The sequence below is a fragment of the Phyllobates terribilis genome, unplaced genomic scaffold (genome assembly GCF_046119375.1).
Source record: "Phyllobates terribilis strain yellow unplaced genomic scaffold, ASM4611937v1 Scaffold_4__5_contigs__length_816908805, whole genome shotgun sequence".
Taxonomy (NCBI): Eukaryota; Metazoa; Chordata; class Amphibia; order Anura; family Dendrobatidae; genus Phyllobates; species Phyllobates terribilis.
The window spans coordinates 17897924-17922571 of NW_027362764.1; the positions used below are offsets into that span (position 1 = coordinate 17897924).

Below are 24648 nucleotides of genomic sequence, written 5' to 3' on the forward strand. Positions count from 1 at the left end.
CACATGGCCCAGAGCTTCACTAGTGTTCCCACACAAGACACAGAGCTTCACTAGAGTATCCACACATGGCCCAGAGCTTCACTAGTGTTCCCACACAAGACACAGAGCTTCACTAGAGTATCCACACATGGCCCAGAGCTTCACTAGTGTTCCCACACAAGACACAGTGCTTCACTAGAGTATCCACACATGGCCCAGAGCTTCACTAGTGTTCCCACACAAGACACAGTGCTTCACTAGGGTATCCACACATGGCCCAGAGCTTCACTAGTGTTCCCACACAAGACACAGAGCTTCAGTAGAGTATCCACATGAATCAGAGCTTCACTAGAGTATCCACACATGAATCAGAGCTTCACTAGAGTATCCACATGAATCAGAGCTTCACTAGAGTATCCACACATGAATCAGAGCTTCACTAGAGTATCCACATGAATCAGAGCTTCACTAGAGTATCCATACATGAATCAGAGCTTCACTAGAGTATCCACACATGAATCAGAGCTTCACTAGAGTATCCACATGAATCAGAGCTTCACTAGAGTATCCACATGAATCAGAGCTTCACTAGAGTATCCACACATGAATCAGAGCTTCACTAGAGTATCCACACATGAATCAGAGCTTCACTAGAGTATCCACTCATGAATCAGAGCTTCACTAGAGTATCCACACATGAATCAGAGCTTCACTACAGTATCCACACATGAATCAGAGCTTCACTAGAGTATCCACATGAATCAGAGCTTCACTAGAGTTCCCACACAAGACACAGTGCTTCACTAGAGTATCTACACATGAATCAGAGCTTCACTAGAGTATCCACACATGAATCAGAGCTTCACTAGAGTATCCACATGAATCAGAGCTTCACTAGCGTTCCCACACAAGACACAGTGCTTCACTAGGGTATCCACACATGAATCAGAGCTTCACTAGAGTATCCACATGAATCAGAGCTTCACTAGAGTATCCACACATGAATCAGGGCTTCACTAGAGTATCCACACATGAATCAGAGCTTCACTAGAGTATCCACACATGAATCAGAGCTTCACTAGAGTATCCACACATGAATCAGAGCTTCACTAGAGTATCCACACATGAATCAGAGCTTCACTAGAGTATCCACACATGAATCAGAGCTTCACTAGAGTTCCCACACAAGACACAGTGCTTCACTATGGTATCCACACATGAATCAGAGCTTCACTAGAGTATCCACATGAATCAGAGCTTCACTAGAGTATCCACACATGAATCAGGGCTTCACTAGAGTATCCACACATGAATCAGAGCTTCACTAGAGTATCCACACATGAATCAGAGCTTCACTAGAGTATCCACACATGAATCAGAGCTTCACTAGAGTATCCACATGAATCAGAGCTTCACTAGAGTATCCACACATGAATCAGAGCTTCACTAGAGTATCCATACATGAATCAGAGCTTCACTAGAGTATCCACACATGAATCAGAGCTTCACTAGAGTATCCACATGAATCAGAGCTTCACTAGAGTATCCACATGAATCAGAGCTTCACTAGAGTATCCACACATGAATCAGAGCTTCACTAGAGTATCCACACATGAATCAGAGCTTCACTAGAGTATCCACACATGAATCAGAGCTTCACTAGAGTATCCACACATGAATCAGAGCTTCACTACAGTATCCACACATGAATCAGAGCTTCACTAGAGTATCCACATGAATCAGAGCTTCACTAGAGTTCCCACACAAGACACAGTGCTTCACTAGGGTATCCACACATGAATCAGAGCTTCACTAGAGTATCCACATGAATCAGAGCTTCACTAGAGTATCCACACATGAATCAGGGCTTCACTAGAGTATCCACACATGAATCAGAGCTTCACTAGAGTATCCACACATGAATCAGAGCTTCACTACAGTATCCACACATGAATCAGAGCTTCACTAGAGTATCCACATGAATCAGAGCTTCACTAGAGTTCCCACACAAGACACAGTGCTTCACTAGAGTATCTACACATGAATCAGAGCTTCACTAGAGTATCCACACATGAATCAGAGCTTCACTAGAGTATCCACATGAATCAGAGCTTCACTAGAGTATCCACACATGAATCAGGGCTTCACTAGAGTATCCACACATGAATCAGAGGTTCACTAGAGTATCCACACATGAATCAGAGCTTCACTAGAGTATCCACACATGAATCAGAGCTTCACTAGAGTATCCACACATGAATCAGAGCTTCACTAGAGTATCCACACATGAATCAGAGCTTCACTAGAGTATCCACACATGAATCAGAGCTTTACTAGAGTATCCACACATGAATCAGAGCTTCACTAGAGTATCCACACATGAATCAGAGCTTCACTAGAGTATCTACACATGAATCAGAGCTTCACTAGAGTATCCACACATGAATCAGAGCTTCACTAGAGTATCCACATGAATCAGAGCTTCACTAGAGTTCCCACACAAGACACAGTGCTTCACTAGGGTATCCACACATGAATCAGAGCTTCACTAGAGTATCCACATGAATCAGAGCTTCACTAGAGTATCCACACATGAATCAGGGCTTCACTAGAGTATCCACACATGAATCAGAGCTTCACTAGAGTATCCACACATGAATCAGAGCTTCACTACAGTATCCACACATGAATCAGAGCTTCACTAGAGTATCCACATGAATCAGAGCTTCACTAGAGTTCACACACAAGACACAGTGCTTCACTAGAGTATCTACACATGAATCAGAGCTTCACTAGAGTATCCACACATGAATCAGAGCTTCACTAGAGTATCCACATGAATCAGAGCTTCACTAGAGTATCCACACATGAATCAGGGCTTCACTAGAGTATCCACACATGAATCAGAGCTTCACTAGAGTATCCACACATGAATCAGAGCTTCACTAGAGTATCCACACATGAATCAGAGCTTCACTAGAGTATCCACACATGAATCAGAGCTTCACTAGAGTATCCACACATGAATCAGAGCTTCACTAGAGTATCCACATGAATCAGAGCTTCACTAGAGTATCCACACATGAATCAGAGCTTTACTAGAGTATCCACACATGAATCAGAGCTTCACTAGAGTATCCACACATGAATCAGAGCTTCACTAGAGTATCCACACATGAATCAGAGCTTCACTAGAGTATCCACACATGAATCAAAGCTTCACTAGAGTTCCCACACAAGACACAGTGCTTCACTAGAGTATCTACACATGAATCAGAGCTTCACTAGAGTATCCACACATGAATCAGAGCTTCACTAGGGTATCCACACATGAATCAGAGCTTCACTAGAGTATCCACATGAATCAGAGCTTCACTAGAGTATCCACACAAGAATCAGGGCTTCTTTAGAGTATCCACACATGAATCAGAGCTTCACTAGACTATCCACACATGAATCAGAGCTTCACTAGAGTATCCACACATGAATCAGAGCTTCACTAGAGTATCCACACATGAATCAGAGCTTCACTAGAGTATCCACACATGAATCAGAGCTTCACTAGAGTATCCACACATGAATCAGAGCTTCACTAGAGTATCCACACATGAATCAAAGCTTCACTAGAGTATCCACACATCAATCAGAGCTTCACTAGAGTATCCACACATGAATCAGAGCTTCACTACAGTATCCACACATGAATCAGAGCTTCACTACAGTATCCACACATGAATCAGAGCTTCACTACAGTATCCACACATGAATCAGAGCTTCACTACAGTATCCACACATGAATCAGAGCTTCACTAGAGTATCCACATGAATCAGAGCTTCACTAGAGTATCCACACATGAATCAGGGCTTCACTAGAGTATCCACACATGAATCAGAGCTTCACTAGAGTATCCACATGAATCAGAGCTTCACTAGAGTATCCACACATGAATCAAAGCTTCACTAGAGTATCCACACATGAATCAAAGCTTCACTAGAGTATCCACACATAAATCAGAGCTTCACTAGAGTATCCACATGAATCAGAGCTTCACTAGAGTATCCACACATGAATCAGAGCTTCACTAGAGTATCCACATAAATCAGAGCTTCACTAGAGTATCCACACATGAATCAGAGCTTCACTAGAGTATCCACACATGAATCAGAGCTTCACTAGAGTATCCACATAAATCAGAGCTTCACTAGAGTATCCACACATGAATCAGAGCTTCACTAGAGTATCCACACATGAATCAGAGCTTCACTAGAGTATCCACACATGAATCAGAGCTTCACTAGTGTTCACACTCATGACACAGTGCTTCACTAGACAACATGAATCTGGGCTTCAACAAAGTACTTATACATGATCAACAACTTCACTAGAGTACCCATAAAAGGCTCTAAAAAGGAGTAAGCATTTGTAATTTCACCTTTGACGCTGATCTTGAAATTGATCTTCTGTCCGGCCGCCTCGCAGCTGTACTCTCCGGCGTCTTTCTTCTCCACCTGCTCCACCACCAGACGCCGATATTTGCCCTCACTCTCCACCTTCAGTTTCTTGCTGGAGGTGACCAGTTTCCCGTCCTTGTACCATTTCACCTCTGTCTTCTCCTCAGAGACCTCACAGCTCAGGGTGGCACTCTCTGTTAGGACAGATTGGACTTCTTTCTTGACCTTGTCCTGGTTGATGAAGGCCGGTTCTGGTTCTGAAAGAGAAGAGCACGACACAATGACAATAATACGAGTTTTAGTAAAGCAATCACACATGGCTCAGAACTTCACTAGAGTCTGGTGAGGGGCTACAGTATGCACACAAGGTTCTGAGGAGAAAGACCCTTCATAATCTCACCTTTGACGTTGATCTTGAAGTTGATCTTCTGTCCGGCCGCCTCGCAGCTGTACTCTCCCGCATCTTTCTTCTCCACCTGCTCCACCAGCAGACGACGACATTTACCCTCAGTCTCCACCTTCAGTTTCTTGCTGGAGGTGATCAGCTTCCCGTCCTTGTACCATTTTACTTCAGTCTTCCCCTCTGAGACCTCACAGCTCAGGGTAACGCTCTTGGTTAGGAGGGCTTGGACTTCCTTCTTCACTTTGTCCTGGTTAATGAAGGCTGGTTCAGGTTCTGAAAGAGAAAACGGCGCTATGACATTAATAGTAGCTTTACTGAAGCTCCCACACATGGCCCAGAGCCTCACCAGAGTACTCACATATCGCCCAGAGCTTCACCAGAGTTCCCACATATGTCCGAGAGCTTCACTAGAGTTCCCACACATGTCCCAGAGCCTCACCAGAGTACTCACATATCGCCCAGAGCTTCACTAGCGTATTTAAACATGACAGTGCTTCACTAAAGTACTCACACATGAATCAGTGCTTCAGCAGAGTGCCTACATAAGACTAACAGCTTCACTAGAGTACCTGTAAGAGGCTCTAAGGAGGAGTATTCCTTCATAATCTCACCTTTGAAGCTGATCTTGAAGTTGATCTTCTGTCCGGCCGCCTCGCAGCTGTACTCTCCAGCATCTTTCTTCTCTACCTGCTCCACCACCAGACGCCGATATTTGCCCTCAGTCTCCACCTTCAGTTTCTTGCTGGAGGTGATCAGCTTCCCGTCCTTGTACCATTTCACCTCTGTCTTTCCCTCCGAAACCTCACAGCTCAGGGTGGCGCTCTCTGTTAGGATGGCTTGGACTTCTTTCTTCACTTTGTCCTGGTTGATGAATACCAGCTCCGGTTCTGAAAAGGAAGATCAGAATATAATGGTGTTAATAGTATCTTCAGTACAGCAACAACATTGGGCCCAGAGCTTCACTAAATTTTCTACATGTGGTCCGGAGCTTCACTAGAGTATCCACACATAAGCCAGAGCTTCAGTACAGTACTGATACCAGGCTCTAAAGAGGAGTAACTGTTCGTAATTTCACCTTTGACGTTGATCTTGAAGTTGATCTTCTGTCCGGCCGCCTCGCAGCTGTACTCTCCGGTGTCTTTCTTCTCCACCTGCTCCACCACCAGACGCCGATTTTTACCCTCAGTCTCCACCTTCAGTTTCTTGCTGGAGGTGATCAGTTTCCCGTCCTTGTACCATTTCACCTCGGTCTTCTCCTCAGAGACCTCACAGCTCAGGGTGGCGCTCTTTGCTAGGTCGGCTTGGACTTCTTTCTTCATTTTTTCCTGGTTGATGAAGGCCGGCTCTGGTTCTGAAAAGGAAGTGCAGAATACAATAATGTTAATAGTAGCTTATTACAGCAACTACACGTGAACCAAAAATTCACTAGTGTTCCCACACATGGCCCAGAGCTTCACTAGAATACCCACTCAAGGAGGAGTATTCCTTCATAATTTCACCTTTGACGCTGAGCTTGAAGTTGATCTTCTGTCCGGCCGCCTCGCAGCTGTACTGTCCGGCGTCTTTCTTCTCCACCTGTTCCACCACCAGACGCCGATATTTGCCCTCAGTCTCCATCTTCAGTTTCTTGCTGGAGGTGATCAGCTTCCCGTCCTTGTACCATTTCACCTCTGTCTTCTCCTCAGAGACCTCGCAGCTCAAAGTGGCGCTCTTTGTTAGGTCGGCTTGGACTTCCTTCTTGATTTTGTCCTGGTTGATGAAGGGCAGCTCTGTTTCTGAAAAAGGAAAACATAACACAATAATAATAATAATAATAGTAGCAACCACTCACGGCTCAGAACTTCATTACAGTGCCCACACATGGCCCGAAGTTTCACTAGAGTTTCTATACATGGCCCATAACTTTAGTATAGTACCTACAGACACAAAGCTTTAGCACAGGGACAACAGTGTCTGGAGTCAGTAGATGAAGACGGCCTGAGGAGGAAAAACCATCAAAATTTCACCTTTGACGCTGATCTTGAAGTTGATCTTCTGTCCGGCCACCTCACAGCTGTACTCTCCAGCGTCTTTCTTCTCCACTTGTTCCACCACCAGACGCCGATATTTGCCTTCAGTCTCCACCTTCAGTTTCTTGCTGGAGGTGATCAGTTTCCCGCCCTGGTACCATTTCACCTCCGTCTTCTCCTCTGAGACCTCACAGCTCAGGGTGGCGCTCTTTGCTAGGTCGGCTTGGACTTCTTTCTTCACTTTTTCCTGGTTGATGAAGGCCGGCTCTGGTTCTGAAAAGAAAGAGCAGATAAAAATTATGTTGATAGTAGCTTTATTATGTCAACCACCCATGGGCAAAAAAAATTAACTTGCGTTCCCACCCATGGCCCTGAATTTAATTAGGGAGTCCACACATGGGCCAGAGCTTCACTAGCGTTCCCACAGATGGCCCAGAAATGAATCAGAATTCACATTCAAGGAGTAGTATTCCTTCATAATGGCACCTTTGACGCTGATCTTGAAGTTGATCTTCTGTCCGGCCGCCTCGCAGCTGTACTGTCCAGCGTCTTTCTTCTCCACCTCCTCCACCACCAGACGCCGATATTTGCCCTCAGTCTCCACCTTCAGTTTCTTGCTGGAGGTGATCAGCTTCCCGTCCTTGTACCATTTCACCTCTGTCTTCCCCTCGGAGACCTCACATTTCAGAGTGGCGCTCTCCTTCAGTTTGGCCACCACCTCCTTCTGGACCTTGTCCTGGTTAACAAATGACGGCTCCGCTTCTAGATGAGGAAGATTATAGGTTTAAATTAAAGGAATTGGCAAGTAAAAGTAATGTTGTTAATAAGTGTACATGAGATGCCAGGAATTATATTTGCTGAGACGTATAATAAGTGCTTATGTGGTGCCCCTGATGGTTCAGTCGCCACAGAGGTACTGCACCTCACCCAGAGGTGTGGTGTCTCCTTCTCTCAGGTAAGGAGGGAGTGCTGCCGGGGACCCTAACACCTGCATCCAACACTACACTACTCCAGACCAGCAGGAGGGGCAAGATGCGTCGCTTTCCTGCTGAGCCCTGTCCCTGGCTGGAGTGGGGGGAACCAAAGTAGGGGGAACCATGTAGTGGGTGTGGGTGGAGTAAGAAGATCAGGGGAGCACTTGTTAGGGATAGTAAAAACAGAGAAGCCATCTTGAAAGGACAGATCAGTCTGAGAGGAGAAGTAGAGGGAGCAGGAGCTCTGTAGGAGCTCTGCTCAGGAGGAGGGCCTAGAGAGAGGCCCAAGACTGAAGAGAGAGAGAGGAGCAGGAAAGGCTCCAGGAACGTGGAAGGGACTCCAGGGGTACGGGTAGTGCTGAAGGCCACCCGTACGCCCGAATCTACCAGGAGGTGGAGGGGTCAGGTCGCACAGAGGGGACCGGCCCCTAAACTAGCAGAGTTCTTTAAGCCTCAACTAGGAAACCGAAGGCTGCAGTATTTCAGGTACTGCAGCCACAAGCCACATCTAATCACTGAGAAGGTGGCCATAGAGAACCCAGGGGACAGAGAAGACGTCGCTCGACAAGGTCCGCAGTCACTGGATTGGGACACTGGGTGTGAGGTGCAGGGAGACGGCCAGAAGGAACACACAGAAGGGGGTCCCGTTATGTACTCCGGAGAGACCTAGGAGTTTGCTGAACCCCTCCCTGAGTAAGCACAGGACGACGTGGGGAAGTTACTCTAGTACTGGTAACTGGAAGTCTAAGAAACAGTGAGTAAACCCTGAGGACTGCACCTTACTGTCTCTGTGATCATTATCTGCGCCATCCTCTGCACTACACCATAACAGCAACATCTACACTGCTCTGGAGCTAAGCTCTACCTGTGGAGAGCTGAACCAACTCTGCTGCATTAACAATAGCTCCAGAGGACCTGCTCCGCATCGGCGGCTCCATATAGCCGCATACCACAGGTGGCGTCACGAACATTAATTATAAAACTTTAATTCCCCTGTAAATGTTCCCCTTTTATTGACCGCCCTGGGTCACGGACTGGGTCACCGCCACTGTGACATCTCCCCTAGCAATGACAGGCCCGGCACCGAGTACCCCACGGCCCAGGGGCTGCGTCACTTAAATCAGCAAGTTCTTCATTATCCAGCTCATGGCAAAACCCTTAAGTCATGACCTTAAAGCAGGAACTGTAATGGGCCGCTGGCACACATTTGAAGTTCTGTTTCTCCACCACTTTTAGAAACTTTAAATGTTTTCATTAAGTGTTCAGTATTTTTTTCTTATTTGACATTTCTTCTATAAAGCTCAAGCATTATCATATCTTATACTCCAGCTACAACCAGAGCAGCACTCATGATTCTGCTGTTACACCATGCCAACCACTTGGGTTTATTTGCTGAGGTCACTTGACATAATTGGCTATCTTTTCCTTTGTAACGTTTGTGATTTCTCCCACATGACGCTGACCTTTGACGCTGATCTTGAAGTTGATCTTCTGTCCGGCCGCCGCCTCGCAGCTGTACTCTCCGGCGTCTTTCTTCTCCACCTCCTCCACCACCAGACGCCGATTTTTACCCTCAGTCTTCACCTTCAGTTTCTTGCTGGAGGTGATCAGCTTCCCGTCCTTGTACCATTTCACCTCTGTCTTCCCCTCGGAGACCTCGCAGGTCAGAGTGGCGCTCTCCTTCAGTTTGGCCACCACCTCCTTTTGGACCTTGTCCTGGTTAATGAAGAGCGGCGCTGGTTCTAGAGGAAGAAGAGGTTGTTACAAGTTGCCCAGGAATCGTCTAGTCTTCTGTAAATGAAACTCAATGTGCAGTCATCACAGTCACTCTGTATAAATCAGCAATGGTGAATGTATATAATCTCAGCAATATTTAGGATCAGGGTCACTCCTCCTTTCTGTAGCTTGGACCCCATCTCCACGTCGGCAGGAGAACCTCCTTTACCACAAAAAACAATCACCACTTAATGAATTTGACGCCTCTGCTGAGCGGTATGCGCCTCTGCGCGCCGTGCCAGTCAGAGATTGGAGTAGTATTTCTGCTGTACAGGACGCAGGCGCACTTGATCAATTTGATGGGTGGTCATAGCCACAACCCGATCCTGCCCCAGCTCCTCCATAGATCCATCCATTTTGGTGGCACTGATTCAAACTGGTGTGAAAACACCAAAAGTCACAAAAATTTAGCAGAACGACCCATTGAACAAAACTTTTGAAACTTTTCAGAGCTTTTCTAGTGTAAAAGCTTTAAAGTATCAGCCCTTAAATGTATATATCAGGTGTATATGTATATACAGGTGCATCTCACTAAATTAGAATATCATGAAAAAGTTAATTTATTTCAGGTCTTCAATACAAAAAGTGAAACTCCTATGTTATATAGAGTCATTACACACAGAGGGATCTATTATATAGAGTCATTACACACAGAGGGATCTATTATATAGAGTCATTACACGCAGAGGGATCTATTATATAGAGTCATTACACACAGAGGGATCTATTATATAGAGTCATTACACACAGAGGGATCTATTATATAGAGTCATTACACACAGAGGGATCTATTATATAGAGTCACTACACACAGAGGGATCTATTATATAGAGTCATTACACACAGAGGGATCTATTATATAGAGTCATTACACACAGAGGGATCTATTATATAGAGTCATTACACACAGAGGGATCTATTATATAGAGTCATTACACGCAGAGGGATCTATTATATAGAGTCATTACACACAGAGGGATCTATTATATAGAGTCATTACACGCAGAGGGATTATATAGAGTCATTACACGCAGAGGGATCTATTATATAGAGTCATTACACGCAGAGGGATCTATTATATAGAGTCATTACACACAGAGGGATCTATTATATAGAGTCATTACACACAGAGCGATCTATTATATAGAGTCATTACACACAGAGCGATCTATTATATAGAGTCATTACACACAGAGCGATCTATTATATAGAGTCATTACACACAGAGGGATCTATTATATAGAGTCATTACACGCAGAGGGATCTATTATATAGAGTCATTACACGCAGAGGGATCTATTATATAGAGTCATTACACGCAGAGGGATCTATTATATAGAGTCATTACACGCAGAGGGATCTATTATATTGAGTCATTACACGCAGAGGGATCTATTATATAGAGTCATTACACACAGAGGGATCTATTATATAGAGTCATTACACGCAGAGGGATCTATTATATAGAGTCATTACACGCAGAGGGATCTATTATATAGAGTCATTACACGCAGAGCGATCTATTATATAGAGTCATTACACGCAGAGTGATCTATTATATAGAGTCATTACACACAGAGGGATCTATTATATAGAGTCATTACACGCAGAGCGATCTATTATATAGAGTCATTACACACAGAGGGATCTATTATATAGAGTCATTACACGCAGAGCGATCTATTATATAGAGTCATTACACGCAGAGGGATCTATTATATAGAGTCATTACACACAGAGGGATCTATTATATAGAGTCATTACACACAGAGGGATCTATTATATAGAGTCATTACACACAGAGGGATCTATTATATAGAGTCATTACACACAGAGGGATCTATTATATAGAGTCATTACACACAGAGGGATCTATTATATAGAGTCATTACACACAGAGGGATCTATTATATAGAGTCATTACACGCAGAGGGATTATATAGAGTCATTACACGCAGAGGGATCTATTATATAGAGTCATTACACGCAGAGGGATCTATTATATAGAGTCATTACACGCAGAGGGATCTATTATATAGAGTCATTACACGCAGAGGGATCTATTATATAGAGTCATTACACGCAGAGGGATCTATTATATAGAGTCATTACACACAGAGGGATCTATTATATAGAGTCATTACACACAGAGCGATCTATTATATAGAGTCATTACACACAGAGGGATCTATTATATAGAGTCATTACACACAGAGCGATCTATTATATAGAGTCATTACACACAGAGGGATCTATTATATAGAGTCATTACACACAGAGGGATCTATTATATAGAGTCATTACACACAGAGGGATCTATTATATAGAGTCATTACACACAGAGGGATCTATTATATAGAGTCATTACACACAGAGGGATCTATTATATAGAGTCATTACACACAGAGGGATCTATTATATAGAGTCATTACACACAGAGGGATCTATTATATAGAGTCATTACACACAGAGGGATCTATTATATAGAGTCATTACACACAGAGGGATCTATTATATAGAGTCATTACACACAGAGGGATCTATTATATAGAGTCATTACACACAGAGGGATCTATTATATAGAGTCATTACACGCAGAGGGATCTATTATATAGAGTCATTACACACAGAGGGATCTATTATATAGAGTCATTACACGCAGAGGGATCTATTATATAGAGTCATTACACACAGAGGGATCTATTATATAGAGTCATTACACGCAGAGGGATCTATTATATAGAGTCATTACACACAGAGGGATCTATTATATAGAGTCATTACACACAGAGGGATCTATTATATAGAGTCATTACACACAGAGGGATCTATTATATAGAGTCATTACAAGCAGAGGGATCTATTATATAGAGTCATTACACGCAGAGTGATCTATTATATAGAGTCATTACACGCAGAGGGATCTATTATATAGAGTCATTACACGCAGAGTGATCTATTATATAGAGTCATTACACGCAGAGTGATCTAATATATAGAGTCATTACACGCAGAGTGATCTAATATATAGAGTCATTACACGCAGAGGGATCTATTATAGTCATTACACACAGAGCGATCTATTATATAGAGTCATTACACGCAGAGGGATCTATTATATAGAGTCATTACACACAGAGGGATCTATTATATAGAGTCATTAAACGCAGAGGGATCTATTATATAGAGTCATTACACACAGAGGGATCTATTATATAGAGTCATTACACGCAGAGGGATCTATTATATAGAGTCATTACACGCAGAGGGATCTATTATATAGAGTCATTACACACAGAGGGATCTATTATATAGAGTCATTGCACGCAGAGTGATCTATTATATAGAGTCATTACACGCAGAGGGATCTATTATATAGAGTCATTACACGCAGAGGGATCTATTATATAGAGTCATTACACACAGAGGGATCTATTATATAGAGTCATTACACACAGAGGGATCTATTATATAGAGTCATTACACACAGAGGGATCTATTATATAGAGTAATTACACACAGAGGGATCTATTATATAGAGTCATTACACGCAGAGGGATCTATTATATAGAGTCATTACACACAGAGGTATCTATTATATAGAGTCATTACACGCAGAGTGATCTATTATATAGAGTCATTACACACAGAGGGATCTATTATATAGAGTCATTGCACGCAGAGTGATCTATTATATAGAGTCATTACACGCAGAGGGATCTATTATATAGAGTCATTACACGCAGAGGGATCTATTATATAGAGTCATTACACACAGAGGGATCTATTATATAGAGTCATTACACACAGAGGGATCTATTATATAGAGTCATTACACGCAGAGTGATCTATTATATAGAGTCATTACACGCAGAGGGATCTATTATATAGAGTCATTACACGCAGAGGGATCTATTATATAGAGTCATTACACGCAGAGTGATCTATTATATAGAGTCATTACACGCAGAGGGATCTATTATATAGAGTCATTACACGCAGAGGGATCTATTATATAGAGTCATTACACACAGAGGGATCTATTATATAGAGTCATTACACGCAGAGTGATCTATTATATAGAGTCATTACACGCAGAGGGATCTATTATATAGAGTCATTACACACAGAGGGATCTATTATATAGAGTCATTACACGCAGAGTGATCTATTATATAGAGTCATTACACGCAGAGGGATCTATTATATAGAGTCATTACACGCAGAGTGATCTATTATATAGTCATTACACGCAGAGTGATCTATTATATAGTCATTACACGCAGAGTGATCTATTATATAGAGTCATTACACACAGAGGGATCTATTATATAGGGTCATTACACGCAGAGGGATCTATTATATAGGGTCATTACACGCAGAGGGATCTATTATATAGAGTCATTACACACAGAGGGATCTATTATATAGAGTCATTACACACAGAGGGATCTATTATATAGAGTCATTACACACAGAGGGATCTATTATATAGAGTCATTACACGCAGAGGGATCTATTATATAGAGTCATTACACACAGAGGGATCTATTATATAGAGTCATTACACACAGAGGGATCTATTATATAGAGTCATTACACGCAGAGGGATCTATTATATAGAGTCATTACACACAGAGGGATCTATTATATAGAGTCATTACACGCAGAGGGATCTATTATATAGAGTCATTACACACAGAGGGATCTATTATATAGAGTCATTACACAGAGGGATCTATTATATAGAGTCATTACACAGAGGGATCTATTATATAGAGTCATTACACGCAGAGGGATCTATTATATAGAGTCATTACACACAGAGGGATCGATTATATAGAGTCATTACACACAGAGGGATCTATTATATAGAGTCATTACACACAGAGGGATCTATTATATAGAGTCATTACACACAGAGGGATCTATTATATAGAGTCATTACACAGAGGGATCTATTATATAGAGTCATTACACGCAGAGGGATCTATTATATAGAGTCATTACACACAGAGGGATCTATTATATAGAGTCATTACACAGAGTCATCTGTGTGTAATGACTCTATATAATAGATCCCTATGTGTGTAATGACTCTATATAATAGATCCCTCTGTGTGTAATGACTCTATGTAATAGATCCCTCTGTGTGTAATGACTCTATGTAATAGATCCCTCTGTGTGTAATGACTCTATGTAATAGATCTATGTGTGTAATGACTCTATATAATAGATCCCTCTGTGTGTAATGACTCTATATAATAGACCCCTCTGTGTGTAATGACTCTATATAATAGACCCCTCTGTGTGTAATGACTCTATATAATAGATCCCTCTGCGTGTAATGACTCTATATAATAGATCCCTCTGTGTGTAATGACTCTATATAATAGATCACTCTGTGTAATGACTCTATATAATTGTCACGCTGTCTCTGTATACTGGAGGTAGGGGGCCAAAGCTGACCCTAAGCTGGGGCCCTGACTAATCCCTCAACCTGGAGGTACTGTTAAAGGTACAGAGGTCCAGGCCGCCAACGTAACCCCTACCTCCTGAGGATCCCTGCACCAAAGTAATCTAGTCCTGAGAAGGACCCCGATAACAACAAAAGGGGACAAGTAATAATATGCCCACACACAGTACTTAGACGAACGAGACAGTACAAGGGAAAAACCAAAACCACCTTGCATACAAAAACTACACAACTACAACAGAGGGAACACCAACAGGAAAGGAGATAAATGATAAAGCGAGGAAGGGAAAAAACTCTCCAAATACACTTATCTCTGAAACTCCAAAAACCACGATCCGCTCTGTTAGTCTGCATGAAATGCTTTCACCGACACTTCCCTAACAGACCAGCAGGCATTTGAAGGAGTCTCACTACAGCAGCATTGATTGCAGCTGGGCGAGGCTGGACCTTGTCTAGCACAGAGAGAGAGAGAATTAACTCCCTCACTGCTGAAAAACACAAAGCACCAAAAAGTCAGCTGCGAGAAGTCAGGCTGTGTAATCGTGACGATCTTCGTGGCGACACACCCGTGACAATAATAGATCACTCTGTGTAATGACTCTATATAATATAGGAGTTTCACTTTTTGTATTGAAGAGCTGAAATAAATTACGTTTTTGATGACATTCTAATTTAGTGAGATGCAGCTGTATGTGTAAGAGGAGGAGTAAAATCAGAGAATTTCCAACTGCAACTTCTCTCTTTGTGCCTGTGAGACTGAGCTATGATGAGAGGAAAAGGGCTAAGGGGGAATGGAGCAGCAGCTTCTCTCTTTCTGTACATGATGTGAGAAATGAGGGAAAAGATAGAGCTGCAGCTTCTCTCCCTCTGTGTGCATGGTGTGAGAAATGAGGAGGATAGAGCTGCAGCTTCTCTCCCTCTGTGTGCATGGTGTGAGAAAGGAGGAGGATAGAGCTGCAGCTTCTCTCCCTCTCTGCAGCTTCTTTCTTTGCATGGTGTGAGAAAAGAGGAGTATAAAGCTGCAGATTCTCTTTCTGTGCATTGTGTTAGAAAGGAGGAGGATGGAGCCGCAGCTTCTCTATTTCTGTGTGCATGGTGTCAGAAAGGAGGAGGATGGAGCTGCAGCTTCTCTATTTCTGTGTGCATAGTGTAAGAAATGAGGAGGATAGAGCTGCAGCTTCTCTCTTTCTGTGTGCATGGTGTCAGAAAGAAGGAGGATGGAGCTGCAGCTTCTCTCTCTCTCTGTGCATTGCATGAGAATAGAGAAGGATAGAGCTGCATCTTCTCTTTCTGTATGGATGGTGTGAGAAAGGAGGAGGATGGAGCTGCAGCTTCTCTCTTTCTGTGTGCATAGTGTAAGAAATGAGGAGGATAGAGCTGCAGCTTCTCTCTTTCTTTGCATGGTATGAGCAAGGAGGATGATAGAGCTGCAGCTTCTCTCTCTGTGAGCATGGTTTGAGAAAGGAGGATAGAGCTGCAGCTGCTCTCTTTGTGTGTATGGTGTGAGAAAGGAGGAGGATAGAGCTGCAGCTTCTCTCTTTCTGTGCATGGTGTGAGAAAGGAGGAGGATAGAGCTGCAGCTTCTCTCTTTCTGTGCATGGTGTGAGAAAGGAGGAGGATAGAGCTGCAGCTTCTCTCTTTCTGTGCATGGTGTGAGAAAGGAGGAGGATAGAGCTGCAGCTTCTCTCTCTCTTTGAGCATGGTTTGAGAAAAGAGGAGGATAGAGCTGCAGCTGCTCTCTTTGTGTGCATGGTGTGAGAAAGGAGGAGGATAGAGCCGCAGCTTCTCTCTTTCTGTGCATGGTGTGAGAAAGGAGGAAGAAGACAGAGCTGCAGCTTCTCTCTCTCTCTCTGTGTATGGTGTGAGAAAAGAGGAGGATAGAGCTGCAGCTTCTCTCTCTCTGTGCATGGTGTGAGAAATGATGAGGATAGAGCTGCAGCTTCTCTCTCTCTGTGCATGGTGTGAGAAATGATGAGGATAGAGCTGCAGCTTCTCTCTTTCTTTGAGCATGGTGTGAGAAATGAGGTGGATAGAGCTGCAGCCGCTCTCTTTGTGTGCATGGTGTGAGAAAGGAGGAGGATAGAGCTGCAGCTTCTCTCTCTCTTTGAGCATGGTGTGAGAAAGGAGGAGGATAGAGCTGCAGCTTCTCTCTTTCTTTGAGCATGGTGTGAGAAAGGAGGAGGATAGAGCTACAGCTTCTCTCTCTCTTTGAGCATGGTGTGAGAAAGGAGGAGGATAGAGCTGCAGCTTCTCTTTCTGTGACACTGCATTTTGTGAGAGGGTTGGGAAGGAGAATGGAACTGCATCTACTCTCTGTCTGTTAATGATGTGACACGGGAGGGGGAAAAGTGGAGAGAAAACATTTCATGGGCTAAGAGCACACAATACAGCTCTGCCAAAACTCTAGGAAGTGCCCACCTAATCATCAGACTGAACGAGAAGCACCCAAAAGGTGCAGCATTCACCCAATATTTCTGACAGCTCCCCATCTGCAGCTGCAGGAGGGGTGGTGAAAATTTTATAACCATCGGTGCACATTGAATATGTTTTGCAGCTTTCTATTATGCTTTATGTTTTACTGACAGCATACACAGATTTCAGAGAGTAACTATATTTGTTTTATTTCATTATTGATCAGCCTTTGTAAAGTTATGAATCTTTGCAATATACTCCATTACCTTATTTTGCTTCCTTCTCTCTCAACGCCATGCTTTTTCCTGCCTAGTTCATGCTCTTTTAGAAGCTGCTTTGATCTGCTGCTCCAGGAGGAAGCAAACTATTTACATACACTGCTTGCCTGAGCATGGGGGAGGGGAACTCAGGAGCTCACACAAGGGGAGATTTAATAAAGAGTGTTTGAGCACATATTCTTCCTAGAACAGCAGTTCAAAGCAGCTTCTAAAAGAGCATGAACTATCAGGAAAAAGCATGGAGATGAAGTGAAATAAGCTAAAGGAATATAATATAAAGATTTATAACTTTACAAAGGCTAATCAATAATTAAATAACGTTTTCGTACACTTTATAGAGGTGAGGAATTTGGTCATTCTATTAGCCAGGCATCATGTGCACGAGGTGGCGGTGTTAGGTCTGCATGTCTCAGTATTCTTCCTTGGGCTCACGTATCTCACCTGTGACCTGTAAGGTGAATGTGATGGCATCATCCCCGACGCTGCACGTGTACGTCCCCTCATCTTCCTTGTGGACGGAGGAGATCAGCAGCTTCTGGAGTTTTCCTGTGGATTCTAGCTGGAATTTCTTTGACTGTCGAATCTCTTTCCCGTCTTTATACCACAAAACCCGGACCTTCTCCTCCGAAGTTTCTGATACAAACTCTGCTGACTCCCCAGACGTCACCCGCACCTCGGAGCGCCTCTTACTGGTGGTGAAGTGAGGCAGAGCTGGAGGGGGCACAAAGAGGGTCAGACATGACACCATGAGGCTGAATCACTCAAAATAGGCTTAGATACATAAGATTATATCACTTGGGGTAGGCTTAGATACATGAGACACGTATGTAAAGATATGGCTGAGTTCGTGCCCACAGTGACAGGTGCTGAGGGTAGTGCCAACTCCACAGTACAAGCGAGACCTTCTCCATTTTACGGGAGGGAGGGCTCGGGGTGTCCCAGGTTTTGTGCACTGTAAATGTGTAATATTCTGGCTGTGTGTCCCCCAGGATCTTCCCTCTATACATGTATAGTGTGCCAGGTGTGCGCACTCCGGGGTCTACCCTCTGTATATGTATAGTGTGCCAGGTGTGGGTACTCCGGGGTCTACCCTCTGTATATGTATAGTGTTTCAGGAATGCGTACTCCGGGGTCTACCCTCTGTATATGTATAGTGTGCCAGAAGTGCGTACTCCGGGGTCTACCCTCTGTATATGTATAGTGTGCCAGGCATGCGTAATCCGGGGTCTACCCTTTGTATATGTATAGTGTGCCAGGTGTGCGTACTCCGGGGTGTACCCTCTGTATATGTATAGTGTGCCAGGCGTGCGTACTCCGGGGTCTACCCTCTGTATATGTATAGTGTGCCAGGTGTGCGTACTCCGGGGTCTACCCTCTGTATATGTATAGTGCGCCAGGTGTGGGTACTCCGGGGTCTACCCTCTGTATATGTATAGTGTGCCAGGCGTGCGTACTCCGGGGTCTACCCTCTGTATATGTATAGTGTGCCAGGTGTGCGTACTCCGGGGTCTACCCTCTGTATATGTATAGTGTGCCAGGTGTGCGCACTTCGGGGTCTACCCTCTGTATATGTATAGTGTGCCAGGTGTGGGTACTCCGGGGTCTACCCTCTGTATATGTATAGTGTGCCAGGTGTGGGTACTCCGGGGTCTACCCTCTGTATATGTATAGTGTGCCAGGAGTGCGTACTCCGGGGTCTACCCTCTGTATATGTATAGTGTGCCAGGTGTGGGTACTCCGGGGTCTACCCTCTGTATATGTATAGTGTGTCAGGCGTGCGTACTCCGGGGTCTACCCTCTGTATATGTATAGTGTGCCAGGTGTGGGTACTCCGGGGTCTACCCTCTGTATATGTATAGTGTGCCAGGAGTGCATACTCCGGTGTCTACCCTCTGTATATGTATAGTGTGCCAGGCGTGGGTACTCCGGGGTCTACCCTCTGTATATGTATAGTGTGCCAGGAGTGCGTACTCCAGGGTCTACCCTCTGTATATGTATAGTGTGCCAGGCGTGCGTACTCTGGGGTCTACCCTCTGTATATGTATAGTGTGCCAGGTGTGGGTACTCCGGGGTCTACCCTCTGTATATGTATAGTGTGCCAGGTGTGGGTACTCCGGGGTCTACCCTCTGTATATGTATAGTGTGCCAGGTTTGGGTACTCCGGGGTCTACCCTCTGTATATGTATAGTGTGCCAGGTGTGGGTACTCCAGGGTCTACCCTCTGTATATGTATAGTGTGCCAGGAGTGCGTACTCCGGGGTCTACCCTCTGTATATGTATAGTGTGTCAGGTGTGCGTACTCCGGGGTCTACCCTCTGTATATGTATAGTGTGCCAGGTGTGGGTACTCCGGGGTCTACCCTCTGTATATGTATAGAGTGCCAGGCTTGCGTACTCCAGGGTCTACCCTCTGTATATGTATAGTGTGGCAGGAGTGCGTACTCCGGGGTCTACCCTCTGTATATATATAGTGTGGCAGGTGTGTGTACTCCGGGGTCTACCCTCTGTATATGTATAGTGTGCCAGGAGTGCGTACTCCGGGGTCTACCCTCTGTATATGTATAGTGTGCCAGGTGTGGGTACTCCGGGGTCTACCCTCTGTATCTGTATAGTGTGCCAGGCGTGCGTACTCCAGGGTCTACCCTCTGTATATGTATAGTGTGCCAGGAGTGCGTACTCCGGGGTCTACCCTCTGTATATGTATAGTGTGCCAGGTGTGCGTACTCCGGGGTCTACCCTCTGTATATGTATAGTGTGCCAGGTGTGGGTACTCCGGGGTCTACCATCTGTATATGTATAGTGTGCCAGGCGTGGGTACTCCGGGGTCTACCCTGGGTATATGTATAGTGTGCCAGGAGTGCGTACTCCAGGGTCTACCCTCCGTATATGTATAGTGTGCCAGGCGTGCGTACTCTGGGGTCTACCCTCTGTATATGTATAGTGTGCCAGGTGTGGGTACTCCGGGGTCTACCCTCTGTATATGTATAGTGTGCCAGGTGTGGGTACTCCAGGGTCTACCCTCTGTATATGTATAGTGTGCCAGGCGTGCGTACTCCAGGGTCTACCCTCTGTATATGTATAGTGTGCCAGGCGTGCGTACTCTGGGGTCTACCCTCTGTATATGTATAGTGTGCCAGGTGTGGGTACTCCGGGGTCTACCCTCTGTATATGTACAGTACAGACCAAAAGTTTGGACACACCTTCTCATTTAAAGATTTTTCTGTATTTTCATGACTTTGAAAATTGTACATTCACACTGAAGGCATCAAAACTATGAATTACCACATGTGGAATTATATACTTAACAAAAAAGTGTGAAACAACAGAAAATATGTCTTATATTCTAGGTTCTTCAAAGTAGCCACCTTTTGCTTTGATGACTGCTTTGCACACTCTTGGCATTCTCTTGATGAGCTTCAAGAGGTAGTCACCGGAAATGGTTTTCACTTCACAGGTGGGCCCTGTCAGGTTTAATAAGTGGGATTTCTTGCCTTATAAATGGGGCTGGGACCATCAGTTGTGTTGTGCAGAAGTCTGGTGGATACACAGCTGATAGTCCTTCTGAATAGACTGTTAGAATTTGTATTATGGCAAGAAAAAAGCAGCTAGGTAAAGAAAAACGAGTGGCCATCATTACTTTAAGAAATGAAGGTCAGTCAGTCCGAAAAATTGAGCAAACTTTGAAAGTGTCCCTAAGTGAAGTTGCAAAAACCATCAAGCGCCACAAAGAAACTGGCTCACATGAGGACCGCCCCAGGAAAGGAAGACCAAGAGTCACCTCTCCTTCTGAGGATAAGTTTATCCGAGTCACGAGCCTCAGAAATCGCAGGTTAACAGCATCTCAGATTAGAGACCAGGTCAATGCCACACAGAGTTCTAGCAGCAGACACATCTCTACTACAACTGTTAAGAGGAGACTTTGTGCAGCCGGCCTTCATGGTAAAATAGCTGCTAGGAAACCACTGCTAAAGACAGGCAACAAGCAGAAGAGACTTGTTTGGGCTAAAGAACACAAGGAATGGACATTAGACCAGTGGAAATCTGTGCTTTGGTCTGATGAGTCCAAATTTGAGATCTTTGGTTCCAACCACCGTGTCTTTGTGCGACGCAGAAAAGGTGAACGGATGGACTCTACATGCCTGGTTCCCACCGTGAAGCATGGAGGAGGAGGTGTGATGGTGTGGGGGGGCTTTACTGGTGACACTGTTGGGCATTTATTCAAAATTGAAGGCATACTAAACCAGCATGGCTACCACAGCATCTTGCAGTGGCATGCTATTCTATCCGGTTTGCGTTTAGTTGGACCATTATTTATTTTTCAACAGGACAATGACCCCAAACACACCTCCAGGCTGTGTAAGGGCTATTTGACCAAGAATGAGAGTGATGGGGTGCTACGCCAGATGACCTGGCCTCCACAGTCACCAGACCTGAACCCAATCGAGATGGTTTGGGGTGAGCTGGACCGCAGAGTGAAGGCAAAAGGGCCAACAAGTGCTAAGCATCTCTGGGAACTCCTTCAAGATTGTTGGAACACCATTTCCGGTGACTACCTCTTGAAGCTCATCAAGAGAATGCCAAGAGTGTGCAAAGCAGTCATCAAAGCAAAAGGTGGCTACTTCGAAGAACCTAGAATATAAGACATATTTTCAGTGGTTTCACACTTTTTTGTTAAGTATATAATTCCACATGTGGTAATTCATAGTTTTGATGCCTTCAGTGTGAATGTACAATTTTCAAAGTCATGAAAATGCAGAAAAATCTTTAAATGAGAAGGTGTGTCCAAACTTTTGGTCTGTACTGTATAGTGTGCCAGGCGTGCGTACTCCAGGGTCTACCCTCTGTATATGTATAGTGTGCCAGGCGTGCGTACTCCGGGGTCTACTCTCTGTATATGTATAGTGTGCCAGGCGTGCGTACTCTGGGGTCTACCCTCTGTATATGTATAGTGTGCCAGGTGTGGGTACTCCGGGGTCTACCCTCTGTATATGTATAGAGTGCCAGGCGTGCGTACTCCAGGGTCTATCCTCTGTATATGTATAGTGTGCCAGGTGTGCGTACTCCGGGGTCTACCCTCTGTATATGTATAGTGTGCCAGGCATGCGTACTCCGGGGTCTACCCTCTGTATATGTATAGTGTGCCAGGTGTGGGTACTCCGGGGTCTACCCTCTGTATATGTATAGTGTGCCAGGCGTGCGTACTCCAGGGTCTACCCTCTGTATATGTATAGTGTGCCAGGTGTGGGTACTCCGGGGTCTACCCTCTGTATATGTATAGTGTGCCAGGTGTGCGTACTCCGGGGTCTACCCTCTGTATATGTATAGTGTGCCAGGCGTGGGTACTCCGGGGTCTACCCTCTGTATATGTATAGTGTGCCAGGCGTGCGTACTCCGGGGTCTACCCTCTGTATATGTATAGTGTGCCAGGTGTGCGTACTCCGGGGTCTTCTCTCTGTATATGCATAGTGTGCCAGGTGTGGGTACTCCGGGGTCTACCCTCTGTATATGTATAGTGTTTCAGGCATGCGTACTCCGGGGTCTACCCTCTGTATATGTATAGTGTGCCAGGTGTGCGTACTCCGGGGTCTACCCTCTGTATATGTATAGTGTGCCAGGTGTGGGTACTCCGCGGTCTACCCTCTGTATATGTATAGTGTGCCAGGTGTGCGTACTCCGGGGTCTACCCTCTGTATATGTATAGTGTGCCAGGTGTGGGTACTCCGCGGTCTACCCTCTGTATATGTATAGTGTGCCAGGCGTGCGTACTCCGGGGTCTACCCTCTGTATATGTATAGTGTGCCAGGTGTGGGTACTCCGGGGTCTACCCTCTGTATATGTATAGTGTTTCAGGAATGCGTACTCCGGGGTCTACCCTCTGTATATGTATAGTGTGCCAGGCGTGCGTACTCCGGGGTCTACCCTCTGTATATGTATAGTGTGCCAGGCATGCGTAATCCGGGGTCTACCCTTTGTATATGTATAGTGTGCCAGGTGTGCGTACTCCGGGGTGTACCCTCTGTATATGTATAGTGTGCCAGGCGTGCGTACTCCGGGGTCTACCCTCTGTATATGTATAGTGTGCCAGGTGTGCGTACTCCGGGGTCTACCCTCTGTATATGTATAGTGCCAGGTGTGGGTACTCCGGGGTCTACCCTCTGTATATGTATAGTGTGCCAGGCGTGCGTACTCTGGGGTTTACCCTCTGTATATGTATAGTGTGCCAGGTGTGGGCACTCCGGGGTCTACCCTCTGTATATGTATAGTGTGCCAGGTGTGGGCACTCCGGGGTCTACCCTCTGTATATGTATAGTGTGCCAGGTGTGCGTACTCCGGGGTCTACCCTCTGTATATGTATAGTGTGCCAGGCGTGCGTACTCCGGGGTCTACCCTCTGTATATGTATAGTGTGCCAAGTGTGCGTACTCCAGGGTCTACCCTCTGTATATGTATAGTGTGCCAGGTGTGGGTACTCCGGGGTCTACCCTCTGTATATGTATAGTGTGCCAGGTGTGGGTACTCCGGGATCTTCCCTATGTATATGTATAGTGTGCCAGGTGTTGGTACTCCGGGGTCTACCCTCTGTATATGTATAGTGTGCCAGGCGTGCGTACTCCGGGGTCTACCCTCTGTATATGTATAGTGTGCCAGGTGTGGGTACTCCGGGGTCTACCCTCTGTATATGTATAGTGTGCCAGGCGTGCGTACTCCGGGGTCTACCCTCTGTATATGTATAGTGTGCCAGGTGTGCGTACTCCGGGGTCTTCTCTCTGTATATGCATAGTGTGCCAGGTGTGGGTACTCCGGGGTCTACCCTCTGTATATGTATAGTGTTTCAGGCATGCGTACTCCGGGGTCTACCCTCTGTATATGTATAGTGTGCCAGGTGTGCGT

General features: G+C 44.9%; 1 protein-coding gene across 1 annotated transcript in view; it reads right to left on the reverse strand.

Moving 5' to 3' along the window:
• The window catches only part of OBSCN (obscurin, cytoskeletal calmodulin and titin-interacting RhoGEF), a 528918-nt gene that overhangs the window by 409151 nt on the left and 95119 nt on the right, over positions 1 to 24648 (reverse strand). The window contains exons 7-15 of the mRNA XM_073676881.1: positions 18201 to 18470; positions 9281 to 9559; positions 7330 to 7605; positions 6841 to 7116; positions 6334 to 6609; positions 5910 to 6185; positions 5446 to 5721; positions 4832 to 5107; positions 4413 to 4688 (exon numbers count right to left, since the gene is read on the reverse strand). Of these exons, the coding sequence (XP_073532982.1) occupies positions 4413 to 4688; positions 4832 to 5107; positions 5446 to 5721; positions 5910 to 6185; positions 6334 to 6609; positions 6841 to 7116; positions 7330 to 7605; positions 9281 to 9559; positions 18201 to 18470 (2481 nt within the window). The remainder of the gene's footprint in view (positions 1 to 4412; positions 4689 to 4831; positions 5108 to 5445; positions 5722 to 5909; positions 6186 to 6333; positions 6610 to 6840; positions 7117 to 7329; positions 7606 to 9280; positions 9560 to 18200; positions 18471 to 24648) is intronic.